The 22,787-nt window shown below is 43.2% G+C and overlaps 1 protein-coding gene across 6 annotated transcripts in view; it reads left to right on the top strand.

The window, feature by feature from the left end:
* Positions 1 to 22,787, top strand: part of ltbp1 (latent transforming growth factor beta binding protein 1) — a 463,174-nt gene that overhangs the window by 400,212 nt on the left and 40,175 nt on the right. For all 6 annotated transcript variants that reach the window (XM_063055533.1, XM_063055535.1, XM_063055537.1 and 3 more), the window contains 4 exons: positions 3,547 to 3,675; positions 6,480 to 6,620; positions 11,115 to 11,255; positions 16,797 to 16,955. In XM_063055533.1, the coding sequence (XP_062911603.1) occupies positions 3,547 to 3,675; positions 6,480 to 6,620; positions 11,115 to 11,255; positions 16,797 to 16,955 (570 nt within the window). The remainder of the gene's footprint in view (positions 1 to 3,546; positions 3,676 to 6,479; positions 6,621 to 11,114; positions 11,256 to 16,796; positions 16,956 to 22,787) is intronic.

The following is a 22,787-nucleotide window of genomic DNA, read 5'->3' as shown; positions in this document are numbered from 1 at the left end:
CCAGAGTTTTATAGAGCTGCATCATTACATCGCGACGCTTAAACTCTATCCCTCGACTTATGAAAGCTGATACCCCATAAGCTTTCTTAACTACCCTATCCACCTGTGAGGCAACTTTCAAGGATCTGTGGACATGTACCCCCAGTTCCCTCTGCTCCTCCACACTACCAAGTATCCTGCCATTTACTTTGTACTCTGCCTTGGAGTTTGTCTTTCCAAAGTGTACCACCTCACACTTCTCCGGGTTGAACTCCATCTGCCACTTCTCAGTCCACTTCTGCATCCTATCAATGTCTCTGTGCAATCTTTGACAATCCTCTACACTGTCTACAACACCACCAATCTTTGTGTCGTATGCAAACTTGTCAACCCACCCTTCTACCCCCACAACCAGGTCGTTAATAAAAATCATGAAAAGTAGAGGTACCAGAACAGATCCTTGTGGGACACCACTAGTCACAATCCTCCAATCTGAATGTACTCCCTCCACCATGACCCTCTGCCTTCTGCAGGCAAGCCAATTCTGAATCCACCTGGCCAAACTTCCCTGGATCCCATGCCTTCTGACTTTCTGAATAAGCCCACCGTGTGGAACTTTGTCAAATATCTTTGAAGCATGCTTTGCTTTAAGCAATAGGTCAACATTGAGTGTAACCCACATTAGCATATCCTGTCAATGAATGAAATAATTTTAATTGATTAGGCAAGTGAGCAAGGAAGCTAATAATTTGGCAAGTGAAGTTAAATTCCAGCGAGAGGCTGTCACGTATTGCTGTTGTCTGTCTAGTTCCCCCACTCTCCCTTATTCACTCATCCACTGAAAAACTCTGCGGGTTCTTCATGGAGGGAGGCGACAGATGGCAAATGGCAAACTTAAACCATTGAAACATTCAAAATGCTTTGTAAATAAGTTTTTTTTTTCTTGAGTGCTATTATAAACATATTGGCACAGTGCTTGTACAGAGCTTCAGTTTAACCTATAGGGAATTAAAATTTCTACCCTCTAACCTTTATCTTTCACAATTAAAGGATTGAGCTTTTTGAGGCGGTAACTACAAAAAATAATGATGGTAGTGCAATTGTAATGATTTGCATGGACTTCAGTATGACTTTTGACAATGTAGGCACTTATTCCCATCAGCAGATGGTAGGCGAACTCAGGGATACAAATTCAAAATAATAAGCAAAGGACACAGTGAGGAATGTGAAGAAAATCTCGGTGCAGGGAGCAGTGAAGTCTCTTGAGTGCAAGAATGATGGAAATAGTGTCGTCAGGTTTTCTGAAAGGGAACCAGGGTTGGCATGAGGGAAAATAATTTTAAGGGCAATGCAGAAGGAGCTGGGGAACGAGTCCGAGTCAGACATGCCACATTATTCTCCAACAGGAAGGTGCAGGTTATAGGCAGGCTGAGAACTGTTGCTGGACTGGGTCTGTGGGTGAGGTGCATTGTGATAAGTTGGGATTTTTGATGAGGTTTGTGACAAGTTGGGTGATTTGATTTGGGTGGCATATGTAGTGCGGTTTTTTGTTGGACGTGGTCTTCATGGTGGGAGTTGAGAGCGAAGCACATTGTCAGATGGGTATGTCACTAATGAGGTGTGTTGATTGCAACGCTAATCTTGAGTAGGATTTGCGGGTGGGCTGATGGACTAGGGCCTTATTGTGAATAACCTCACTACTTTTACTCTCTGTTTGCACTACTTAAATATATATTATTCATTGCACTGTACTGCTGCTGCAAAACAATAAATTTAATACCACGTGTTAGTGATATTGAACCTCATTCTGGGGTGGTTGTGGGTGAGAAATGTTGTGAGGTGGGGTAAATTGTTTGTTGTCAGAAACAGCCCCGTTGTATCACAGGAGGTGCTGGGAGTAAGCTCTTTTCGGTGATATGTGAAGTGATATTATATGACTCTCGCCTTGGCTAGCTGCTTAATATAGAGGATGATAGCTCCCAGCCCGGCCAAATTTAAGAAATCTTGTTTGGGTGGATGTCCCCTGTTACAAATCAGTACCACGAAAGAACAAACAGTACACAATATGCGATTAAATGATTGAGCTTTATAATAAGGTTGGAGCTCACTGATAAGGCCGTTCGTCCACCATCGACATACTCCAATTGTCGCTGACCTTCGGACCCTTGCTCCTAGTCCACTCCATCCGGTGGTCTACCAGCACTGTCTATTCACATCTTCTCTCTTCATCCCTCCCCGGCAAAAGACCCGTGAATTCCCGGCTCCCAGACACACAAGAAAGAACAACATCCTGCTCATTGGCTAACAGACCCTGTTATCTCTAGTCATAACCCAAACATTGCTGCTACAGAGAAACCATTACCTCAGCAGTGGAACATTACAGAGAAGCCATTACATTATCAGTGAAACCTTACAACGTGCTACATTATATAAATGAAGAAGGAAAAAATAAAATATAGCGCAAGATCTGTAAGTTATCCATCCTGCTTTTAAACTCCAAAACTGGCATTCTAGGGCATTCAGAAAAAAAATCACGAAAGCTGTGTATTTTTATCAAAAACTTTAATCTCAGTGAACAAATATTTAGTAATTCCATTGTTATTTGCACCATTGGTATCATCTAGGAATCCCTCAAATTGCAGGGATAAAATCTGAGAGGGAGGTTGGGACAGGGTTAATGAGCTCATTTAAGCCCATTGTATCTGTAACAGCGATTAATGATAGAGATTTGCTCCATGGTTCCCATTCCAGCAGATCCTAAGTGTGCCGGTCTGACAAAATATCAAATGGGATCAGTACTTAGCATCGGGTTGGTCTAGAGACCAATTGGACCATAGTACAGATTAGGTCCTTATCTGAGTCTGTTCCCTAAAACTGGGAGGTTCTGTACATTTTGGAGCTGTTGGCAACCCTGAAATGAATCAACTACTCTCTAGGAAGGGTGGTGGGGTGGAGATACGTCTCTACTAAAGGAGGTGTAAGGCGCTTCTTCCCTGCACTAGCCTGCAGGCCACCCATGGACAAGGTGTAGCACCTGCTTAGACCCCCACTGATCAGGGTCACGTGAAGTCATGGGAGCAGGTGATGGATGGTTGTATGAGCAGCTGGTGCATATCACAAGTCCTGGTTTTGCAACCACTGATGCCAAGCGGACAATCTCTGAACAGTATTGACAATGGCTGAGGTCACCTGTCTTGTAAAGTCACTGCCCAGAAGAAGGCAGTAGCAAACCACTTCTGTAGAAAAATTTGCCAAGGACAATTATGGTCATGACCACGATCGCCTCTTGTCACTTGATGAACGGACAAACTCTGCAGGAGACCATTGAAGTAAAAGCCTCCTTCAATCATAATAATTATGTGATGAAATAACTTCCATCCTCTGCTTTGTCTAGATTTCTGTGTAATGCATCTAAATGGTTGTGGACTCGATAGCAGTGCCAAAGATAGTGACAGCATTCGATGAGACCCTGTGGATTGAGTGTTTTGGAAGATACTGCACTCTGGTTTGATTAGAATCAGATGTCAGCTCTGCAGTTTGTTTCTCACAAAGATCTTCTGTTCACAGATGCCAATGAATGTGTTTTGTTTGGAGAGGAGATCTGTAAGAATGGGGCTTGCATGAACACAGAGCCTGGCTATGAGTGTTACTGCAGACAAGGCCTGTACTATGATCCAGTTAAACTTCATTGTCTGGGTAAGTTTTCTGTGGAACTCATGATATAATTACAAATTACAACTGTGTAATAGCTGATCACTGAAGGACTAATATCTTAAGAAAGAGAAACAGAATGAGTGAGAGGCAGCGAGGAAAGGCAAGAGCTGTATGCAGTTGTGATGAAAGAGCGTGTTTCAACGTGAATAACATGGGACTCAATAAATTAAAAATAGGTGGGTTGGGGGTATGGTAAAACTGCCAGATATGCAGCAAAGAAGGGGTTAAAATGACTTGCTTTTTTCTGGTACAATTAACTTTTGAGGTGTCTGTGCATAGTTCAAGACCTGGGAGCTTCATAAGTTAGTGCAAGTTGTGCTCCTTTTGCAATGCTGATGCTCTTACCCAGTGACTCCACCATCTATCAACTGCTAACCATCTAAAAACTTGTCTCTCAGTACTTTTGGGTGAGATAGTGGGAATGTGGGAGTAGTGTGAGAAGGTGCTTGATGATAAGTGGACTAAAGGCCTGTCTCCATGCTGTACAACTCCATGGCTCGTCCCGTGTCAAACTCTCACCCCCAAGCAGCCTTCATTTTGGGCCTGACCTGAGATCCCAGTGCCGTTTGTCATTCTCCTGCACCCTATCAACTTTCCCAGCTCTTTAGTTCAGGGGATCAGCTAGCAAGACATAAATGACAGATACACTGTATTTAAATTATTTACCTATTGATTAGGCACAGCGACAGTCTTTGTGCTTTCAAGTGATGCCAAGACACTCTGGCTCTGTGCGAGGAGGACCATGTGCAGAATTGAAGCACAGCCCCTGTGTTTCAGCTCTCAATTAAATCCACGCCACCGTGTCACTAGCAGGTGATCTTTTCAGAATCAAACGTATGAAACTTAAAAAAAAGGTAGAAGGTAAATTCTCTCCAAAATAGTTTCTTTTAAAATTGTATAAGGCATTGATAAGGCCAAATTTGGAGTATTGTGTGCAGTTCTGGAACACCGAGTTATAGGAAGGATGTCAATAAAATTGAGAGAGTACAGAGGAGGTTTACTAAAATGTTGCCTGGGTTTCATTTCCTAAGTTACAGGGAAAGGTTGAACAAGTTAGGTCTTTATTCTTTGGAGCGTAGAAGGTTGAGGGGGAACTTGATAGAGGTGTTTAAAATTATGAGGAGGATTGATAGAGTTGACGTGGATAGGCTTTTTCCATTGAGAATGGGGGAGATTCAAACAAGAGGACATGAGTTGAGAGTTAAAGGGCAAAAGTTTAGGGGTAACATGAGGGGGAACTTCTTTACTCAGAGAGTGGTAGCTGCGTGGAACGAGCTTCCAGCAGAAGTGGTTGAGGCAGGTTCGATGTTGTCGTTTAAAGTTAAATTTGATAGATATATGGACAGGAAAGCAATGGAGGGTTATGGGCTGAGTGCAGGTCGGTGGGACCAGGTGAGAGTAAGAGTTTGGCACGGACTAGAAGGGCTGAGATGGCCTGTTTCCGTGCTGTAATTGTTATATGGTTATATGGTTAAAAACAAAAGCACAACCAGTGACACTGCTTTGAGATATTGACAAAATATTTAAGTGTTGTTCTAAGAATTACCACGTAACTTTACTGCTGAATCAAAACCTTAAGTTTCACTATATAGACAGGAAAGCTAAGGTTAAAAACAGGAAATGCTGGAAACAAAAAACAGGAGTTTGAAGGTGTAAAACTGAGTTAATGCTTTGGGTGATGATAGGATAATGGATTGTTATTGATATTGATGTTAGTTTACATTGATATTGAGGAAGTTACTGAGAGTTTCAATATGTCTTGGCTTACCATTTCTACCCATCATCCCACCTGAGGCAGGCACTCCCAATTGTGGTGCAGTTGTTTCACCAGCAGTTGCCTCATGTCTTAACTAAATGCTCACTCAACACCTGAGCCCAATGGGCTGCTGGAGCATGGAATGGCCCACAATTCTTCCTCACCACCACGTGTCCATTTTATAATGTTTATTGCACAGAAACAGGGAGTCGGAGACTTGGGAGATAGTACAGGGTGAGTACCCCTTTTCCAAAATTCCTGGGGCTGGAACGGTTTCATATTTCAGACGTTCCTGAATTTTGGAATATTTAATGAGCTATCTTGTGATCATTCTGAATTTATGTGCTACCGGTAAGAAGTCTTGTCTTAAACGTTCACCAAACTTTTGTACTGATGCAGCTGTTCAGCATGTGTGACTTTCATCTTGGCAAACCCATCAATGGATTTCACTGCTGCTGCGTGATCAGCAGATACTTTATCACCACGAATCTTTAAAAATGTAATGCCCCACCTTTTCTTAAATTTCTGCAACCATCCTGCTGAGTGTTCGCAACGGTCTTCAGTTTTTAGTATGCCGTGATAGATCTGTGTATGTTTTGTGATCAGCATACTATTGAGCAGCATATGTTCACTCAGATGCTAACAAATCCACTCTTTCAATACACCATCAAGATCTTCAATTTTTGCATTATGCAGTGCTTTTCTATTTTTCATTAACTTCTGTTCATTACATATGTGAGGTCACTTCTCCGACCTGTGTATGGTGGGGAAAGACCTGCACGCCGCCGTGGAATCTTCCCTGTGCCTTGTGTAAGTTTCCATTTGTGATGTTACGTCAACACTCAAAAGAATGTCCCATTTCGGTGGTTTCTGGATTTTGGAATTTCAGATAAGAGACACGCCATCTGTATTAGGGAATTGTTCCAGTGTGTTCTGTAGACTCTAACATTTAAAATATTTTTATTGCTTTTGCAACATTTACTTATTAGATAGATATTTGCTGCACAAACTGTTTCTATTTAATTCCCAGATATTGATGAGTGCCAAGATGAGACCAACTGTGTCGATGGGCAGTGTATTAACACTGAGGGCTCGTACAACTGCTTCTGCACTCCCCCGATGGTTCTGGACGCTTCAGGAAAACGCTGCACTCAGTCTCTGGACTCGGAAGGTACGTTCCTGCTTTGAGACTGAACGGACACCTGATGTTCCACACGTGTTACCTGAGGCTTGGAATAAGTACAGTAGCCAAGAGATACTGCAATTTAGTGCAGAATCCATGTGGGCTGCACAAATAAATTTTGAAGAAACGTTGATTTTGAACAGAAATTATGGACTTGCCATGATTTGCCACCTGGAGTGAGTAAGCATTTACAAATTCATAGAGAATCTTCCAGATATGTACTGGAAAAATTTGCTGTAAAAATTTGTTCAGTGCCCATTTCCATTTCCCATATTGTTTTAGACCGTGTGTGCGTAGACACAGAATGGGCGTGGGCACTAGAGGTCTGCTGCTTAAATAGATGCTGCCTGAAGCAGTTCCCAGTCCCTTGAGTGCTTTCCACCACTTTAACGAACTTTCCAGCTTTGACTGCTTCATTTTCACCATCCTCGCCAGACATAAATGGGATAGAATGCAGTTAGTCAACACTTACAACCCAAAGAATCTGCAAATTCAACTTATCATTCTTCACAACCTCTGCCATCTCCAGTAAGATCTCACCACCAGGTACATCTTCCCTTCCCCCCTCCCCTTTCTGCTTTCCACGGGACTTGCTCTCTCCAGGTCCCTCTCCAGGTGCCTATCCCTGCAACCGTACTGTGTTACGCATGCCCTTACACCTCCACCCTCATCACCATTCAGGGCCCTAAACAGTCCTTGCAGGTGAAGCGGTCATTCACATGTAAAATGATCAGAATCATTTATTGTATCCTGCTGCGGCCTTCTCTTCATCGGTGAGACATGATGCAGTTTGGGAGATTGCTTCATTACGTACCTTTGCTTTGTCTACGGCAACACCCAGAATCTCCCAGTGGGCAGCCATTTTAAATCCACTTTCCATTCCCACAACAACATGTCTGTCCACAGTCTCCTCTACTGCCACATTGAGGCTAGATGCAGATTAGAGGAACTGTACCTCCTATTCCACCCTGGCAGTCTTCACCCTGAAGGCATGAACATCAATTTTTCTAACTTCTAGTAAACACTCCCCTCTACTCTTTTCCCTTTATCCCAGTGCCCCCCATCTTCCAATCTTTTCCCCCTCTTCCACCCTCCCCCTCTGCTAATCACCCACACATGTGTCCCATTGGTTTCCCTTCTCACTTCCTCCTGTTGTTATGTGGTCCACTGTCCTTCCAAATTTCATCTTCTTTAGCCCTTTGCTGCTTCCACCTATCATATCCCAGCTTCTTCAATCAGCATGGACGTTAGTGGTGGTGTTCTGCAGGGATCTGTTCTGGGACCACTGCCCTTTGTGATTTTTGTTTATAAGTGACTTGGATGATGAAGTGGAGGGTTGGGTTAGTAAGTTTGCGGGTGACACAAAGGTTGGAGGTGTTATGGACAGTGTACAAGGGGATATGGACAGGACAGGATACAGAGCTGGACACAGAAATGACAAATGGGAGTTCAATCTGAAAAAGTGTGAAGTGATAAACTTTGGAGGATCGAAATTGAAGTTGGACTACAAGGTTAATGGCAGGGTTCTTATCAGAGTAGAGGAACAGGGGATCTTGGGGTCCATATCTATAGACCCCTCGAAGTTGCTGTGGAAATTGATAAGGTGGTTAAGGTGGTGTGGTGTGCTGGCTTTCATTAGTCAGGAGGTGTTGAATTTCAGTCATGAGTTAAGTGTAGTTAGACCACACTTAAGAGGGTTGTGCTCAATTCATGTGCCTCATTACTGGAAGGATGTGGAAGCTTTAGAGAGGGTGGAGAGGAGATTTACCAGGATTTTTCCGGGATTAGAGAACACGTTTTATGAGGAAATGCTGAATGAGCTAGACTTTTCTCTTTGGAGCAAAGGAGAATGAGAGGTGACTTGGTGGAGGTGTACAAGATTATGAGAAGCATAGACAGAATGGACAACCAGAGACATTTGCCCAGGGTGGCAAGAGCCAGTAGCAGAGGACATCTGCTTAAGGTGAGTGTGGGGAGTGTCTAGATTGCACTGCCAGATGAGTGGCAGAGGCTGATCCAGTAGAGAACCTTAGATAGTTACATGTATGTTAAAAAATTGAATTTTATAGACTATACAGGAGGGGAGGGTTAAATTGATCGTATATAGGTTAGAACAATATTGTCAGCTGAAGAGCCTTTACTGTGCTGTACTGTTCTATGTTCTATCACTCACACTCTTCCCCCTCCCCACCTGTCTATCACACCCCTTTTCTGGATCCACCTACCACCTGCCAGTTCTCGTTCCACCCCTCCAGCTGTCTTTTAATACTAGCTGTCTCCCCTCTTCCTTTACGATACCGATGAAGACCCAAAATGTTGACTGTCCATTTCTCACCATAGATGCTGCCTGACCCGCCGAGTTCTCCCCCCCCCCGCCCTTTGGGCATTGCTCCCATTTCCTTGTGCTGGGAATCTAATTGTGCTTCATTCTCGTTAAGTGAATAACTTTGCCCTTACAGTGACTCTCACAATGCCCGGGGAATTTAAACACAAATAACTAAATCAATCTGCAATAAGAGCATGTATCAGTGATGACAATCCTGAAGCTAGTTGATTGTTGTAAAATCCTGTCCAGTTCACAGGAGGAAATCTGCTGTTGTCACTAAGTGAGGCTTAGATATGAATTGATTAGAAATAGAATTATGAATAGAAAACATAGAAAACCTACAGCACAATACAGGCCCTTCAGCCCACAAAGTTGTGCCGAACATGTCCCTACCTTAGAAATTACTAGGTTTACCTATAGCCCTCTATTTTTCTAAGCTCCATATACCCATCCAAAAGTCTCTTAAAAGACCCTATTGTATCTGCCTCCACCACCGTTGCCGACAGCCCATTCCACGCACTCACCACTCTCTGAGTAAAAAAACTTACCCCTGACATCTCCTCTGTACCTACTCCCCAGCACCTTAAACCTGTGTCCTCTTGTGGCAACCATTTCAGCTCTGGGAAAAAGCCTCTGACTACCCACACCATCAATGCCTCTCATACCTCTCTTACTATTGAGATGGTAAGAGACCATGGCATTAAAAAGGTTGGGAACCCCTGATCTAGACTCACCAGTCTGGTTTGTTTGCAACAGTTTGTTCACTTAAGAGTAATGGGGTATTGATGATAAATCCCAAAAATGGATAAATATCTAAAGTAAGGCCTGTTATACTTCTGTGCTTGGTAGCACCTAGATGCTGGACCTTCAATCGATGTCAACATTGTCTTTCCTCAATGAAAGTGGAATGCTTTCCAAATAATTTGACGTCCACTATAGAATCGTGTTGTAATGGTTGGAGGCAGAATGGAAAAGAGTAACCCCAAATGGCTGAGCGCATAAAACTAGTTTGCTAAGAGAATTTGGATAAAAAGTGGAGGAAACACTATAAGGAATGCTGGGACCAATCAAAGAACTTGCACACAAAGCATCAGTTGCCCTCTCCTGTTGCTGAATGAATCAGTGATTTAATAGAGTCAGTGTTTCTCTGCTCTATACTTGTGTGCACAGAATTTACACTATTGAGAAAAGAAAAGTCAAGTGTTGTGACACTCTGATATCCAGATGAAATGTTTACCCACGTACTCAGTGGCCATGTGCTGATCTAGAAGAATCTATTCCAAGTTCATTATTTACAATTAAACATACACTACAGCGAAGAAGATTTGAATACCTCAGATAAAGTTTCTTCTCTTTGGAATCAAACCCCCTAATTAGACTATGGGGATCAGCATCTTGGAACTGCTGTAGTATTGTTGGTTTAACTTTACCCATTTATGCTTTACTGTTCACCTAACTCCACGATGGTCAGTGATGTCAGCTCAGGAACAGTTACTACCCTTCAACCTTCAGGCTCTTGAACCAGAGGGGATAACTTCACTCAACGTAGAACACAGAACATAGAATAGTACAGCACAGTACAGGCCCTTCGGCCCACAATGTTGTGCCGACCCTTAAACCCTGCTTCCAATTTAACCCCCCACCTTAAATTCCTCCATATACCTGTCTAGTAGTCTCTTAAACTTCACTAGTGTATCTGCCTCCACCACTGACTCAGGCAGTGCATTCCACGCACCAACCACTCTCTGAGTAAAAAACCTTCCTCTAATATCCCCCTTGAACTTCCCACCCCTTACCTTAAAGCATTGGCCTCTTTTATTGAGCAGTGGTGCCCTGGGGAAGAGGCACTGGCTGTCCACTCTATCTATTCCTCTTAACTTCAATGAACTGTTCCTACAATTTACAGACTCACTTTTAAGGATCCATCATTTCATTTTCTCGATATTTATTGCTTATTTATTTATTATTATTATTTATTCTTTTTGTATTTGCACAATTTGTAGCCTTGTTTACACTTTGGTTGGCAGTGCTCTTTCATTGATTCTGTTTTGTTTCTTGTATTTACTGTGAATGCCCACAAGAAATTGAATATCAGGGATGTATATGGTGACCTATATGTACTTTGATAATAAATTTACTTTCAACCTTGTTTCTAGATATAGATGAATGTCAGGATCCTTCAAACTGTGTCGGTGGCCAATGCATTAACACAGATGGCTCATACAACTGTTTCTGCATCTATCCATTGGTCCTGGACTCTTCGGGAAAACGCTGCATTCATTCACCGGACTCTGCGGGTATGTCCCAGCTTTGATCACTGTGAATCATTTGAATTTACATCGAAAAAAATTGAACCTATCTTATATGAAACATGTAAGCTCCTAAAGGGCCATGATAAGGCTGATAGTGAGATGTTTTCACTGTGAGTGAGTTTTGTACAAGGAAGGTCATAGTTTCAAGGTAAAGGGCCAGTCATTTAAAACTAAGGAAATTAGAAATTTGGGGCAGCATGGTTAGAGCAAGGCTATTACAATACCAGCAAGCTGGGTTCAATTCCACTCTTGTCTGTAGGGAGTGTGTATGTTCACCCTGTGACCACGTGGGATTCCTCCCACATTCCAAAAACATACTGGTTAATAGTTTCATTGGTCACTTGCGTTTTTAGGCAGCACTGGCTCACTGGGATGAACGGGCCTGTTATCATGTTGTGTCACTAAATAAAATAAAAATTCCTTCTTGCAGAGAGTGGAAAATCTGCGTAAATTTCTACCTCAGTGGTGGTAGGGACTAGATTATTAGAAGTATGTGAATGGGAGGTAGGTACTTTTTTCAGAGATTGGTGAATTGAGGGTAATGGGGATCTTACAGAGGTGGAACTGAGGCCTGGGGTAGATCACCCAGAGTTATATTGAATGGTGAGTGGTTAAGACTAAAAGTTCATACTGTAAGACATAGGAATAGAATTAGGCCATTCATCCCATCGAGTCTGCTCCACCATTTCATCATGGCTGATTTATTATCCCTCTCAACCCCATTCTCTTGCCTTCTCCCCGTAAGCTTTGTTGCCTTGATTAACCAAGAACCAGTCAACCATTTCTTTAAATATACTCAATGATTTGGCCTCCACAGCCATCCATGGCAGGGAATGGATAGGTGAAGCCAGGTGGTGGGAAAGGTAAAGGGCTGGAGATGAAGGAACAAGAGTGGAACATAGGAGAAAAAGGAGGAGGAGGGGGACAAGAGGGATGTGATAGGCAGCTGAGAAGATGTAAGAGGCTGGAGTGGGGAAGAGAAGAAGAGGGGAGGGAAGGGAATTTTTTTTTTGCTGGAAGGAAAATTCATTATTCATGCTATTATTAAATTCTTGATTAGTTAGGGAATGAAAGGATACATGGAGATGGCAGAAGATTGCAGCTGAGAGAGGAATGGATCAGCCATAATGAAATGGTGGAGCAGATTCGATGGGCCAAATGGCCTGAATCTGCGCCTATATCTTATGGTCTTGTGGCATTAGTTCCCAGCACTGAGGCTGGGCACGCTGCCTATTGGACTTGTGGCAAGAGGTCCACTGATTACAAAGTGAAGAAAGAACAGTTGACAATAGGATAAAAGCAGTTTTAGTTCAATCGGATTGATTCAAATGTATAATTTCCTTTAATTATAGAGTCATAGAGTTACACAGCATGGAAGCAGGACCTTTGACCCAATGAGTCTAGGTTGACCTTCACACATCCATTTTATACAATTCCAACTTTATTCTCCCCACATCCACATTAACCCACCCAAGTTTGTACTATTAACCTACACGGAGTTCATTTAATCTGTGGAAATCAGCACTCTTCTGCTGGGGTCTCTATAGTGACCGACACCGATGAGCATTTGTTCAGCATCAGTCACCAACAGATTGAATAGTTTAGGACTTTCGCCTTTGCTTGCAAGTCCTGAATTCCATCCAGCTATTGAAGCAAAGGCCAGCAGCTTCTTTGTCTTGGCAAATAATACCATTGTACCAAGGGATCTAAGTGGGCTGTTCATGAGACGCAGGAACCAAGTAAACAGATACAACATTAGTTACAAGGAGAAGGAATGCATGACGAAGGAAGTCCTGCTGAGATTACAAATGGCTCTGGTGAGACCACATTTTGGTTATTATACATTGATCTCTGCAAAAAGTTGTTAACAACAGGTGACAACTGAGTGGTTTCTAGCTCCCTTTTTTTTCCATTTTTTTCCCTTTCTTAATAGTCAGTATGAGATTTGCAACTTCCAACCTGCTCAGATTATTCCAGATCCTGAGGAGTTTTGAAAGCTGGCTACTACTGCAATCACTCTCTTTGCAGCCGTCCTCATTGAATCCTGCAAGATATACCATGGGAACCAGTTTTAGCTCATGAAGCACAGATGTACCAGATTGTTTCCAGGACAGATATCCTACAAGGAACAACTGAGTAAGGTTGGGCTGTATTAACTGGAGTTCAGAAGAGCGAAAACTGACGTCAGACGTTGTGTGCAGAGTGGCCAGGTGGACCCTGGGTGGCTGTTCCCACAGGCTAAACAGTTGGAAATTAGGAAAGCACCTTATGACAAGAAGTTAGCCACTTAGGACTTATGATGATTACGATTATGAGGACACACAGACCCCTTTTATTGTCATTTAATAACACATGCATTAAGACTTGGATGAGGAGATGATGTTGGGTGGTTGCCAGTTTTTAGAACTCTTGCTCAATTGTAAGGTATATTGAGGTCTAGAGGCAAGAGAGTTTTGAACTATGATAATACCTTCCTTCTCTATTTGCAATTGCACTAGAGAGGCTGTCACTGGATCTTGTTACCTTCTGGGACGGTATTAATTGGAGCAGGACAAATTACAACAGCATTAGGCATGAATCTGGGAGAATTAGTTGGGTATTGCTGTTTTTGGGCAAATCCATATCTGATGTATGGAGAGTGTTTAAGGAAGGACAAGGATGGCAAGGTAAGAGAACCTTGGATGTTGAGAGAGGTGATGAATTTAGTCAGGAAAAAAAAGGAAAAGTATGTAAAGCTTAGGAAGCAAGAGCCAAACAGAACCCTTGAGGATTACAAAGAAGGCAGAAAAGAAATAAAGGGAATTAGGAAAGCCTTGAGGGGCCATGAAAAGTTCTTGGCAGGTAGGTTTAAAGAGAATCCTAAGGCATTGTATACATACATCAAGAGCAAGAGGATAACTAAGGAGATTATAGGACCACCTAAGGATTAAGAGGGAAACATTTTCTTGGCCGTGGAGGAAGTGGGTGAGGCCCTTAATGTGTATTTTATAGCAGTGTTGACCAAGAAGAAGGGCTGTGTTGAGCATATTAATATGCTAGGGCACTTTGAGGTAAAAGTAGGTGATGATGAAGAGCATCAATGTGAATAAGTCCCCAGGGCCTTATGGGATATACCCTAAGTTATTGCGGGAGGTAAGAGAATAGATTGCTGAGGCCTTGACCAATATCTAGCCTCAGTCAAGGTCCCAGAGGACTGGTGAATAGTTAATGTTGTTCCATTATTCAAGAAGGGAACCAGGGATAAAATTGGAAACTATAGACCAGTGAATCTCACATCAGTGGTAGGGAAATGACTGGAGAAAATTTTTAGAGGTAGGATTTCTGAGCATTTGTAAAACCATGGCCTAATCAGGCAGGATGTGCAGGGCAAGTCGTGTCTTTCTAACTTGAGGGATTTTTTTTTTAAGGAGGTGATGAGGGTGATTGATGAGGGAAGAGCTGTAGATGTTGTCTACATGGATTTTAGTAAGGCATTTCACAAGGTCTCTCATGGGAGGCTCATTCAGAAGATTAAGATGGATGGGATCCGTGGTGAATTGGCAGTTTGGATTCAGAACTGGATTGCCCACAGAAGACAGAGTGTGGTGGTTGAAGGAACTTATTCTAGTTGGAGGTCTGTGATTAGTGTTGTTTTGTAGGGGTGTATACTGGGGCCTCTGCTATCTATGATGTATATAAAAATGTAGATACTTGGGTTAGTAATTTGCAGATCATATGAAGATTGGTTGTTGTGAGGATAGCGGAAAAGACTGGTAATGAATACAATGGGATATAGATCATTTGTAGGTGTGGCAGAGAAATGTCAGATGGAGTTTAACCCGGCCAAATGTGAAGTGTTGCACCTCGGTGGGTCAAATGTACAGAAACAGTGCTGTACACTGTTAAAAACAAGATCCTTATTAGTGTTGATGTACAGAGGGATCTTGGGGTCCAACTTCATAGCTTCCTGAAAATGCCTACACAGGTTGATAGGATGGTTAAAAAGGCATATGCTTGTCCATATTAGTCGAGTAATTGAGTTCAAAAGTCAAGAAGTTACTGTGTGTTGCAGTTTTATAAAACTAGTTATGCTACATCTGGAATATTGAATACAGTTCTCAATGCCTCATTATAGGAAGAATACCGAGGCTTTGGGGAGGGTGCAGAAGTGGTTTCCCAGGGCGTTGCCTGGTTTAGAGGGCATAACAAGAGGTTGGGCAAACTTGGGTTGTTTTATCTGGAGTGGCGGAGGCTGGGGGAAAATCTGATAGAGATTTATAAGATTATGAGAGGCATAGATAGAGTAGACAGACAATATCTTTTACCAACAGTTGAAATGTCTAATTACAGAGAGCGTGCACTTACGGTGAAAACGGCTAATTTCAAAGGAGGGGCAAGATTTTTACACACAGAGTGGAGGGTGGCTGGAATGTGCTGTCTAGTGTAGTGGTTAGAGGCAGAAATATTAGAGACTTTTAAGAGATGTTTAGATAGGCACGTGAATGCAAGGAAAATAGCAAGATGTGGATATTGTGTAGGCAGATTAGATTTTAGCCATTTGATTACTAATTTAGTTGGTTTGGCACATTGTTGGTGTCCAGTCCTGTACTGATCTGTGGTCTAAGCTCTATGTTGTTGTTCCCTTATGTACTGGTGTTCTGTTGGCAGACCTCACAATGAGATGCAGGGATAATCAAGATCTGACTCTTGAGTGCATCTGCTGAGGGGAAAGTCAGGCACCGCCTGGGTTGAAAAGACATGGGCTCACAACAGCTGTACAAGCAGTCAGTGCCCTGATGTCTAAGTTCCTTTCAAAGTCCTGTTTGCTTTTCTGGACTCATTTGCTGGCTTATCGATGAACTACTTCCCAAGTGAGTGAAAATATTTTGTCTTCCGCAGCTGGAGAGACCAGCATTCGGTTACTGCTGTGGAGACGAGAGAGAGTTAAAACACATGCAAAAACTTGTTTAGTTCCTCTTCCCATAAATATTTTACAGTTTGCGTACCTTGCGGGCTGTTTCTAACATACTTAGCTCTCACTCCTAAAAGCAAAACACAATCAGTCACCAGCCGATAATATGAATGCAGATTAAATTAAGTGATAGGGTAGATAGAGGGAAACTCTTTCCTCTTTTGGAGATCCATATCTAACAGGGTATAGCCTTGAAGTCATGGCTGAGATATTCAGGAATGATGCCAAGAGATGGAGGGTAATGAAAAGTGAAATTACATTTCTCCCAGGAAAATCTCATTGGTAAGTGCATAAGTGCAAATAGACATTGCAACATTGTTACTGGCAAGGGGCATGGAAAATGGAGGGTAGAATGAGTTATGTAGCAGCTGAGCCAAGATATAATTGAACAAGCTCAGGGGGAGGGGGTGCAGGATGACCTAATTCTGTTCCTAGTCACAAGAATTACGGAAACGATGAGGCATGTGTGTGTATCCGCAGAGCAGTGAAAATGGATTTTGTAAGTCTTCCTCAGATGGTGATGCTGAAGACCTTTTTTAAACTCTCTCCCCCCTTCCTCAATTTTGTTCTTTCAGTGCAACAGAGTGAAGAGGACATATGCTGGCAGGTGGTGAACAGTCAGTCTGTGTGCGGCTCGCCTTTGGTGGAGCGAAGGACTACCTACACGGAGTGCTGCTGTTTATATGGTGAAGCGTGGGGTATGGATTGTGCCTTTTGCCCCATGAGGGAATCAGGTGAGGAATAGTTGTCTGGATCTGTGCAAGATTACTCTGAGGACCCAGTGTACTGAGTGGAAGGGATGAGCATCTGGGTAATGAGTGGTGTCAGGTAGTGTTGATTGTTCGAACAACTTTGGTCCCTCACACTATCTCCAAACGTCGGGGGTAGCCCTGATCACTCGCATGGGCCGCAGCTATGTCTGCCTTTCTGTTGGCTACGTGGAACAATATATGTTCCAAATCTTCTGTGGTACTGCTTCCCAGTTCTTTCAGTGCTACATTGGTGCTGCTTTATTCCTCCGTGCTGAACTCATCAATTTCATCAACTTTGCCCCTAACTTCCACTCTGCCCTTAAATTCACTTACTCTATTTCTGTCACCTCCCTCCCCTTTTGATCTCTGTGTCCATCTCTGGAAACAAACTGCCTATGGACATCTTCTATAAACCTACTGATTTCCAAGGTTATCTTGACTATACCTCTTCCCACCCTGTCGTCTGTAAAAATACTATTCCCTTTTCTCAATTCCTTTGTCTGCGCTGCATATATTTCCAGGACATTTGAGAAGAGCACCTTCTTCAAGTAATGGACTTCCCTTACTCCACCATTGATGCTGCCCTCACCCGCATTTCCTGGATATTCCCGCTCACCTTATCTTCACACAGCTTTAACAGGGATAGAATTCCTCTTGTCCTCACCTACCCCTACATGATCATCCTCATGCAACACATTATTCTCCACAACTTTTGCCATCTTCAAAGGGATCCTATCACCAAATACATCTTTCAAAGGTTTCAAAGGTACAATATAATGTCAGAGAAATGTATACAATATACATTCTGAAATGTTTTTTCTTCGCAACCGTCCACGGAAACAGAGGAGTGCCCCCAAAGAATGAATGACAGTTAAATGTTAGAACCCCAAAGTCCCCCCCAGCTCCCTCCTCTCACGCGTAGGTGGCAGCGAGCAACAATCCCCACTCCCCCCACCAGCAAAAAAAAAAGCAAGCGTTGTCTCTGCCACTAAGCACCCAAGTGTGAGCAAAGCAATGGCAAAGACACAGACTTGCAGTTACCCCAAAGACTTTGCGTTTCACCCGGTATTCGACATACTCCAGGTTCTCTCTCTCTCCCTAATAAAGGAGAAAGAGGTGTCTCCATTTCCCCCCTCCCTTCCCTCCTCTGTTTGCTTTCCACAAGCATCGCTCTCTCCTTGATTCCTTTATCCATTTGTCCCTCCTCACTAATCTCCCTCCTGGCATGTATCCCTGCAGGTGGAAGAAGGGCTACACCTGCCCATTCACCTCCTTCCTTACCTCCGTTCAGGGTTACAACCAGTCCTTCCAGGTGAGGCAACACTTCACCTGCGAACTTGTTGGGGTTGTCTACTGTATCCGGTACTCCCGATGCGTCCTCCTGTACGTAAGCTGGGAGTCCACTTTGATGTGCACCTCTACTCCATCAGCAGAAATGATAATTTTCCAGTGGCCAACGATTTTAATTCCTATCCCCATTTCTGTTCTGACATGTCAGTTCCTTTCTGCCACAATGAGGCCTATATTCTGTCTGAGTAGGCTCCAAACTGGTGTTGTGAACATTGATTTCTTTAACTGCTGTTTTTTACCCTCCTGCCCCCGGCCCCTTTCCCTCTTCTTCTATTCCCCATTCTTACCTTTTCTCCTCATCACTTCCCCCGGTGCCCCTCCTCCTCCCCATTCTCCCATGGTCCACTCTGCTCTCCTATCAGATTCCTCCTTTTCCAGTCCTTTGCCTTTTTCACTTAGCGCCTCCCAGATTCTTACTTCATTCCCCCTACCCCACCCACCGGGCTTCACCCCTCACCTTCTAGCTTGTGCTTCTTACCCTTCTCCCACCTTCTTATTCCGGCATCTCTCCCCTTCCTTTCCAGCCCCGATGAAGGGTCTCGACCCAAAACTTCATTTCCATAGTCTGGGTTGCTGAGTTCGTCCAGTATTTTGTGTGTTTTTCTGGATTTCCAGAATCTGCAGAATCGCTTGTGTTTGTTCCTGACTAACAATGCTGTGTGTGTGAAGTTTGCACTTTCCTCCGACACACCAAAGGTAACTATTGGCTGGTTGTGGTTACTATTCATTAAGAGTTAATGAGCTCGTGAGAGAGGATAAATTGCTGGGAAATGAGCAGGCAAATGAGATTGATGAGATTGCTCTTGGAGCTGGCAAGAAGTTGCTGATCAGCCTTGGCAGAGTTTGCAGGCTATTACCTTTGAGAAGGAAAAGTCTAACATTATGAATAGATGCGATGCTTCGCTCCCTGATAACCTTGGCGCCTCTTTTGCTCACTTTGAAAGGGAGAATAAAACTCCACGTGTGTGAAACCCTGCAGTATCTGGTGACCCTTCAGTGTCTGTCTCCGAGGCTAATGACAGAACGTCTTTCAAGAGTTTGAACCCTGGCAAGGCATCAGGCCCAATGGGTATACCTTGTAGGGAGCTGAAAATGTGCCAGTCAACTGGCAGGATTTTTCAAGGGCATCTTCAATTTCTCACTGCTGCAGTCGGATGTTCCCAGCTGCTTCAAAAGGATGGCATTCATGCCTGTGCCCAAGAAGAGCCAGCTGAGCTGTCTCAAAGACTGTCTCCCAGTTGCACTCAGCTCCACTGTGATGAAGTGCTTTGAGAGGCTGGTTGTGGCCAGAATCAACTCCTCCTTAACCAGCAGCCTGCACCTGCTGCAAGTCTGCTTTTCATCGCGATAGGTCTACAGCTGATTCAATTTCACTGGCGCTCCACTTGGCGTTGGAGCACTTGGACAGTAGCAATATCTGTGTCAGACTTCTGTTTATCGTTTATGGCTTAGCATTCAACTCCATCACACCTTCAGTACGATTCAACGTGCTCCAAAACCTGGGCCTCTGTACCTCCCTCTACAACTGGATCCTTGACTTCTTCATCGGGAGACCACAGTCACGGCAGATCCGAAATAACATCATCTCCTCACTGACAGTCAACATGGGCACGCCTTAAGGATGCATGCTGTACTTCTACACCCACGACTGTGTGGATAGGCACAGCTCAAATGCCATCTATAAATTTGCTGATGACACAACTATTGTTGGCAGAATGTCAGATGGTGACGAGGAGGCGTATAGGAGAGGGATGGAATCAGCGGGTTGAGGGGTGTCACAATAACAACCTTGCACTCAACATCAGTAAGACCAAGGGATTGATTGTGGACTTCAGGAAGAGGAAGTTGGGGAACACACTCCAGTCCTCATCGAGGGATCAACAGTGAAAAGGGTGAGCAGTTTCAAGTTCCTGGGTATCAACATCTCTGAAGATCTGTCCTGGGCCCGAAGTATTGATGCAATTGCAAAGAAGGCATGACAGCAGCTATGTTTCATTAGGAGTTTGGGGAGATGTGGTATGTCACCAAAGACTCTAGCAATTTTCTACAGATATACTTTGGAGAACATTCTGACCGGTTGTATCACCAACTGGAGAGGAGGGGGATGGGACAGGATCTGAAACAGCTGCAGTAAGTTGTAAACTCTGCCAGGTTTATCATGGGCACCAGACTCACCAGCAAAAGGCAATGCCTCAGAAAAGTGGCATCCATCATTAAGGGCTCACATCACCCTGGGCATGCCCTCTTCTCACCACTGAAAACACACACTCAACATTTCAGGGACAGCTTCTTCCATTTCATCAGATTTCTGAGTGAATAATAAAACCATGTACACTACCTTTCTACTTGTTCCCACTCTTTTTGAACTACTTATTTTATTTAATTTATACATATATTCACACATCGATACTGTAAATTACGATAAAAGAAAAAATATATATATTGCGCTAACTGCCACAGTAGCATTGCGGTTAGTGTGATGCTATTACAGCTCGGGGCATTGGAGTTCGGATTTCCTCCGTTAGGAGTCTCTTCGTGTCCTCCCCGTGGAATGCATTGTTTTCCAAGTCCTCTGGTTTCCTCCCATGGTCCAAGGCTGTATTGGGTAGACTAATTGGTTTTTGTCAATAGTCCCGTAATTAGGATTGGATTAAGTCACGGTTATCGGGGGCTGCTGGGTAGTGTGACTTGAAGGGCCTAGTCCACACTGTATCTCTAAAATATTTTTTTAATTTTGTTCATATAAAGTATTGCACTGTACTGCTGCCACAAAACAACAAATTCCTTGACACGTGCCTATGATATTAAACCTGATTCTGAACAATTTTCTGTGTCATAAGTTATGCTAGTAATGTGGGGGAAGATATTCTGGGCTGAGGGTTATTACTTAATAAATCTAAAGGAAGGTACGTTCATTTCTTCGATTAAAAGCTAGCTAGACAATCTATTTTCTTTAACGTGATATGCACTGAGGGATTGGCTCTTACTTTTAAAGCTTGATGGAATCACTTCTGCAAACATTTGCAAATCTAATGGCAACATTTATTAAAGTGTTTAGTTAAAATCTGCACTGAACCGATGGCCATGACCTTTGCATTTGTAACCTGTGGAAAGTGTCTGTACTATCCACGGACAAAGGTGTAATTCCAGCAGGAATTTCACTGAAGTTGAAAATGAGGCATCCATCAGTTTGTTCACATCACCTGCCATGAACATTAAGGGTACACACTTTTATAGTACATCTGCTACTGACATCTTGACTGACTTGGAAACGAAATTGGTAATCCTGTTTTGAGGTTTCAGTGGTAATTGGAAGCTTCCTAAATGCCATCCCCATATCCATATTTAGGTTTGCTCACTCTCAGTTGTCCAGTTTCAGAGATACGATTATACTTTACTAGTTAATTCTGATTTGTTGACTGAATCGTCTACACTAGCAATCAATTTCATTCTCCCTAATTCAGTCTTTCGGTCTTCCCAGGTCACCCTGCACTACAACAAGGGGACACCGTTACAATCTCGGGTCATTTGTTTCTCATCCCAGGTCAGCAGAGAGGTGTTGCCAGTTTGGGAATGGTTTGACGCCCCAAATAATTCACAGCCAATAGAACCAAGACCCTCTAGCCAAAGATTCCCATATTCCGCACACCAGTTTTCCAGCACATCTGAGAAATAAATGGAGGTGGATTATGCCTCCCCTCTGCAGCCTTTCCCCTTTGCTGAATGTTTCCTGTTCTGCAAAATCCTTCCCTGTGTCCCTATGGTTGAAACTGTTCTCCTAAGAACCAGTCTGTATATAAAAGTCTTAACTTAAAAAAGGCACTGACAAGCAATGCACACTCTGTTCTGCACAGTGAGCAGTTCTAAGTTCTGGTTTTGAGCCTGATAACGATGCAACATGTGTAAATTTATTTAGTATTGTAATATCAATGTGCAGTATTTCTCACTTGACCCAGACATGAAACCACAGGTCTGGTCTCCTTATTAAACTGAACCACAGGATTTGATTGTATTCAAGTCACAGATTCTCACTGTAATGGTACCATTACAAATTTACTGCTGCCACCTACTGTTAGTATGATCATAGAACAAGGACCAGTACAACATTGCACAGTACAGAGCCTTCAACCCATGATGTTAACCTATTCCAAGATCAGTCAAGATCAAAGCACCTTGCAATTGTGCAACACAGAAACAAGCTCTGTGGCCCAACCCTTCATGCCAACCCAATGCTAATCCTAGTTAGATGATTAAAATAGAGATCTTTAAGCTTTATTTTCCCAGATTTGATCTCTAATCCCTTTTGTCCTTTCCCATCCAAGTATCTGTCCAAAGACCTTTAAAGGTAATTGTATATCTGCCTCGGTTACTTTCTTTGGCAGCTCATTCATATAAACAGCACCCAGTTCGGAATGTTGTTGCTCGCTTCTATTGCTTGCATGATTTGTGTGTATTTTTTTCCCT

This window comes from Mobula hypostoma, chromosome 8, assembly GCF_963921235.1.
Source record: "Mobula hypostoma chromosome 8, sMobHyp1.1, whole genome shotgun sequence".
Lineage (NCBI taxonomy): Eukaryota > Metazoa > Chordata > Chondrichthyes > Myliobatiformes > Myliobatidae > Mobula > Mobula hypostoma.
This window is presented reverse-complemented; position numbering and strand designations above follow the sequence as displayed.